This window comes from Rhineura floridana, chromosome 2 (genome assembly GCF_030035675.1).
Source record: "Rhineura floridana isolate rRhiFlo1 chromosome 2, rRhiFlo1.hap2, whole genome shotgun sequence".
Lineage (NCBI taxonomy): Eukaryota > Metazoa > Chordata > Lepidosauria > Squamata > Rhineuridae > Rhineura > Rhineura floridana.
This window is the reverse complement of record NC_084481.1, coordinates 216,383,142-216,388,563: the sequence shown is the minus strand read 5'-3', so window position 1 is coordinate 216,388,563 and position 5,422 is coordinate 216,383,142. Positions and strand designations below refer to the sequence as shown.

At 51.4% G+C, this 5,422-nt stretch overlaps 1 protein-coding gene across 1 annotated transcript; it reads right to left on the bottom strand.

Moving 5' to 3' along the window:
* Positions 1 to 941: 941 nt before the first annotated feature.
* On the bottom strand, positions 942 to 2,288 carry DIO3 (iodothyronine deiodinase 3). Its single transcript, XM_061612165.1, has one exon. It carries the CDS (start codon positions 2,098 to 2,100, stop codon positions 1,249 to 1,251), a length of 852 nt encoding a protein of 283 aa, XP_061468149.1. The 5' UTR covers positions 2,101 to 2,288; the 3' UTR covers positions 942 to 1,248.
* Positions 2,289 to 5,422: the final 3,134 nt, after the last annotated feature.

The window sequence follows — 5,422 nt, the reverse complement described above, 5'->3', positions numbered from 1 at the left end:
CTTAAACCCATTGATTTCAATAGGTCTACTCTGAGTATGACTTGGTCAGATAGAAACCTAGGATTCTAGTTTTCCAGAACCAGGAACAGGGAGGCTGTGACCTTCTACGTGTGGTTGGACTACAACTCCCATAATCACCAACTGTTGGCCATGCTGCCTGGGGCTGATGAGAGTTAAGAGTCCAACAACATCTGAAGGGCCACAGGCTTCCCCATTCATGCACAAGCATTTTCAAGCTTCAGTCACCCAAGGTGCAGCTCTCAGAATACTCTCTTAAAAATATATCCCCCAACCCAATGAAATGCAGGATGGGAGTAGAGGGCTGTACCGTAATGCAGGACCCTTTACTCAGGTCTGGTGAAGAAGAGCAAAGGAGAGGAGATATTTTGCCATTTCTTCCCATTTCAGTTAAAAAGATGCAAGTCAGGCATGTCTTTTACTCAATAATCTTTATTAATAATGTTATAAAAAGTTAATAAAAATTGATATTTTACAAAAAAAAGAAAAATCCAACAAACCAACTCAGAGACCACATAAATATTCTTTTTTGCGATCCTTTTCTTCTTTTTCTTAAACTGGCAATTCTAGTATCCCAGATAATCAGACTCGATTTCCTGGCATGGGATTCACCATTTCAAAACCGGTCATCACAAAGAAACACTAGAAATCCCAATGAAAAGCTTTGCTAGGGCAGCAGAAGAGCACTCGGATGCATATTTATATATAAAACTTGTCGCAGACAACACGACACACGTGCATGGCAGAAGGCAGATCCCACCGGAGACACACGCATATGCACGCACACACACACACAGAGCACGTGGAAGCACACAGGCTGCAACCCTATCTTCACACTTACGGAGAATTGCTCGGACACCCAGAAACTTCCATTAAAGTAGTAAACACTGTTTTTCCCCCCACACAAATGAGAGATCTACTCATTCACACACACAATTTATTTATTGAAGGAAAGAAATGAAAACTGCACGTAGAAATGAATGTTAATAACAAATGCTTGGCAAATCAACATGATTTGAATAGTGGAAAGAGTCTCGGCCCGTCTTGCATGACAACGCACACATAAGCCTCTTGGGAGTTGTGAGTTGAGGGGCGCTTGGAGGAAAGAGAATTAAAGAGAGGGAGAAACAGCTCCTGATCTACTTTGCAGGGGAGGTCTCCCCGTCGTGCCATCTCTCCCTCTCCCTCCCTTCGGTGCCCTCCAGTCTCACCGTCGGCGGCTGATCCTTCTTACACCTGGACGACCACCGTGCTGGGCCCGCCCTGGAGGCGGCGCTTGTACTGGTCTAGCCAGCGCCTGAGTTCGGAGATCTTGTAGCCTTCGGGCCCTCTGCCCCCTTGGTACATCACTTTTTGCTCCTGAATGATGTAGAGGCGCTCGAAGTACGCCCCGTAGGCGGCGCTCGAGGCATTGTCCATAGTGTCGACGGCCAGGGGGCAGCCCGGCGCGCCTTCCTTCATGAGCTGCGCCGCCCGCAGCCTGTCCTGGATGCATTGGTGCTTGGGGATGTCGTAGGCGGCGTCCGAGCTGACCCAGCCGTCGGAAGGGTGCGCCTCCTCGATGTAGATGAGCAGGAAGTCGGCGATGTCCACGAAGCGCGTGGCCAGGCTCTCGAAGGCGCGCAGGCGCGCCATGAAGGGCGGTCAGGTGCAGCTGCCGAAGTTGAGGATCAGCGGTCTCTTGCCCCGGGCGTAGTCGAGGATGCGCAGCCGCGTCTGCCCGTCCAGCTGGATGACCTCCGGGTTGGGCGCCGCCGTGCCGACGTGCGCCGCCTTGAAGTAGTCCAGCTTCTGCCCGTGCCACACAGCCTTGAGCGACTCCAGCGTGAACATGCGGTTGGAGTCGGACACGCACAGCGGAGGGTCGTCCGGAGGGGGCCCCGCCGAGCTCGGGCCGCTCTCCGCCGCCTCGTCCTCCCCGGCCACCGCCGGCGTCGCCGTCAGCATGAGCTTCTTCCGAATGCACAGGAAATCCAGGAGCCAGAGCATCACGGCCGTCAAGAGGAAGCGGGGCAGCAAAAGCACGCAGGCGGCCACCTGGCTGAGCGCTTGTAAGGTGTTTGCGCCCAAGGAGTGTAGCATCGCGGCGGCTACAACTACAACCGGCGCTCGCGCTGCCCGGAGCCCCCCACGACGCCGACGCCGCTCACTCCCGCCACTCCTCTGGGTGGCTTAGCCGATGAGATCCCGCTTCTCCTTAAGCCCATTTTATAGTCGGGGATTTAAATGAAAAAGTGACTCCACCTCCGGCCAGAACCCGCCCCCTTTGGAACTTGAGCCTGGGGATTACCTACCCCTCCACTCCAATGACCTAAAAATACACTGGCAAAGAGAGGAAGAGGAGGAGGAGGAGGGAGAGAAAGGAAACGGGTGGAGGGGGGGTGGAGAGGAAGCGCCGGATCCGAGACGGCCAGGAATACAAGGGACGTGCCACCGCGCAGGACCGCGCAGGGGGCAGCCACGGTCAGGCTAGCCATCGCTTCTCGGGGAAGATGGCAGGCCAGGCGCGCCAAGAATAATCGGCGCAACAGGCGATCACCGCCCCCTCTCCCGCTTCCAGCAGCCTGTTCGCGGGTCGGTACGCGCGGGGAGCCGAAAGCGCTAGCTAAGCGACTCCAGGGAGGAGAGTAAAACGGGGAGCAAGCGACGCCCGTAGGCGCTCCCTGGGTGGGCTGAATGGGCTCCCCGGCAGCAAGCACACTCGGGCAAGTTCGCTCCCCTGGCTTTCTCTCTCTTTCCCACGTGCCTGGAACGCACGACCGCGAAGCCAAGTCCCGCCGAGCTTTATTCTCCTCCCCCCCCTCGCTTCGGCGTGCGCTTTGCAAGGCACGAACCCGAAGCGAGACCTTTTAGCACCGCCGCCAAACTTCGTGTGTGTATGTTTAAACGTATGCAGCCCCATGCCCCGCCCCCACCCTTCAAGCGCCGCAAACTGCCCCTCCCCTCTTTTTTTTTTTTTGCCAGCAAATATTGCAAGCCTGCGGGGTTGCAAAAAGCCCTAGGAAAGATGAAAAGATCACTTACTTTTCTTTTTTTAAAAAAAGGTTGCCGCGTCACTCTCGATTTTTCTTCTTCCTTTTTGGGGGGGGAGCGATTCCTTAGATGCTCTCTTTGCCTTCTGGCGCCGTTACTGTCAGCCTACGGGCTCGGAGGAGGGGACAGCAACCCTAATCCGGGAAGAAAGGGGTTAAAGTTTGGTTAGTGACCTCTCGAAGCTGCTCCAGCATTAAACCTCTTGACCGGAGCGACATCAAGAAGAGAGTTAAAACCGCAGGGTGTTTTTTGGGGGAGCAGGCGCTAGGGGTAGCTGTTGGCCGAAGGCAGAAGTCGAAACGAGGCTGCGACTGCTGTGTGACTACTTCCCCCAGTTCAAATAATCGTGTTTCTGGTTGGCAGCTCGCCCTTTACCCAAGAAGCCGAGGACATTGGCTCACTATGTCCAAAACTGTATGAAGGTTCAGCGTGTTAGAAGGTGGCACAAATATGTAGCCTCTACACTGGAGGGAAAGGGGAGGGGAACTTGTTTGATTCTGTTAGGCGGGCACATCGTACAGATTTACAAAGCTGCCTTACACTTTGTCACAAGGCCAGTGGTCCATGTAGTCCAGCACTGTCTATTTTAACTGGCAATGGCTTTCCTTGGTCTCAAGGAGAGGCCTTTCTCATCATTTGCTGCTTGATCACAGGAACATAGGAAGATGCCTTACACCAACGTGGACCATCTAGTTTGTTATTGTCTAGAGCAGCCTTTCCCAACCAGTGTGCCTCCAGATGTTGTTGGACCACAACTCCCATCAGCCTCAGCCATTGGCAACACACACACACACACACACACACACACACACACACACACACACACACACACACACACACACACACACACACACACACACACACACACACGTCCATGCTCTACCACAGACCTCTCATCCATTTCCTCCATCCATTAATTATTGTACCATTTGGATTTAGGATAGTAGCGCCTCTATATGTGGAAGATGCTATGGTCTAGCTTCAAAGTACCAAAACAAAACAGCAGCCACTATGGAGAGCTGTTATTCTTATCTATCTTGTGCTTGTTGGAGAGAGCATTAGTCTTTGCCTGGGTTACGGACCTGGCCAATGCAACTTTCTAGTGGGACTCAATAGCCTGGGAGAGTCCATACTTCAGTTTGAAGCATCTCCTATTAAAAGGGCATCAGGTAGTCAGGTTGGGAAAGAGACCGCTACAACCCAGGAGAGTTGCTGCTGGACGGACTAGAAGGATGCAGTTAAGGATGCAGACAAACTGGAACAGGTTCAGAGGAGGGCAACAAGGATGATCAGGGGGCTGGAAACAAAGCCCTATTAGTTATTTATTATTATTTATAAAAATATTTGTATACTGCTATTTCGTTAAAAACATCAAAGTGGTTTACAACATGTTTTAAAAAACAACCATTGAATTTTAAAAAAACATTAAAAATACAACAAAAACAAAGGTCAGTTGTTGCAAAAAAAAGAGAGAGCATGTCCTTAATTACCTGTATATTGAATAGAAAAAAGATTTAGGCGCCTGCTGAATCTCTGATGGCAGAGCATTCCAGAGAACTGGGCCAATGACACTGAAGGCTGGATTTCATGTTGATGTTAAATGAGCCTTGCCAGCTTGTGGGACAACCAAAGCTACTCCTGTAGAAGAGCTCAGTGACTGAGCTGGGATATAAGGGTTCAGGTGGTTTCTAAGATACTTTGGACCTAAGTTGTTTAGGGCATTGTAAATCAGCACAAGGACCTTGAACCTGACGTGGTAGCAGATGGGCACCTAGTGCAGATGTTTTAAAAGTGGTGTCACATGTCGGCCATATGCTCCCATCAGCAATCTGGCCACAGCATTTTGCACCAGCTGGAGCTTCCGAACCAGGGCCAAGGGCAGTTCCACATAGAGCGCATTGCAGTGATCCAGTCTTGACGTTACCAACACATGGATTACAGATGTCAAGCTATCTCTGTCCAGGAACGGCCATAGCTGACGAACCAGACAAAGTTGGTAAAAGGCACTCCTAGCCACAGAGTATACTTGGGCCTCTAGTATACCCCTAGGCTACGGTCTAGAATGCCTGGTCCTTCAGAGGGAGTGTAACCCATTCAGAACAGGTAACCTGCCTATCTCCCCAACATGGGAACCACCTCACAAAGAGCCTTCATCTTCCCAGGATTCAAGCACAATTTACTGGCCCTCATCCAGTCCACTACAGCATTTAGACACGGATCCAACACGTTCACAGCCTCTCCTGATTCAGATGCTACAGAGAAATAGAGCTGAGTGTCATCAGCATTTTGCTGACATCTTGCTCCAAAACTCCTAATGACCCCTCCCAACAGTTTCATATAGATGTTGAATAGCACTGGGGAGAGAACAGTA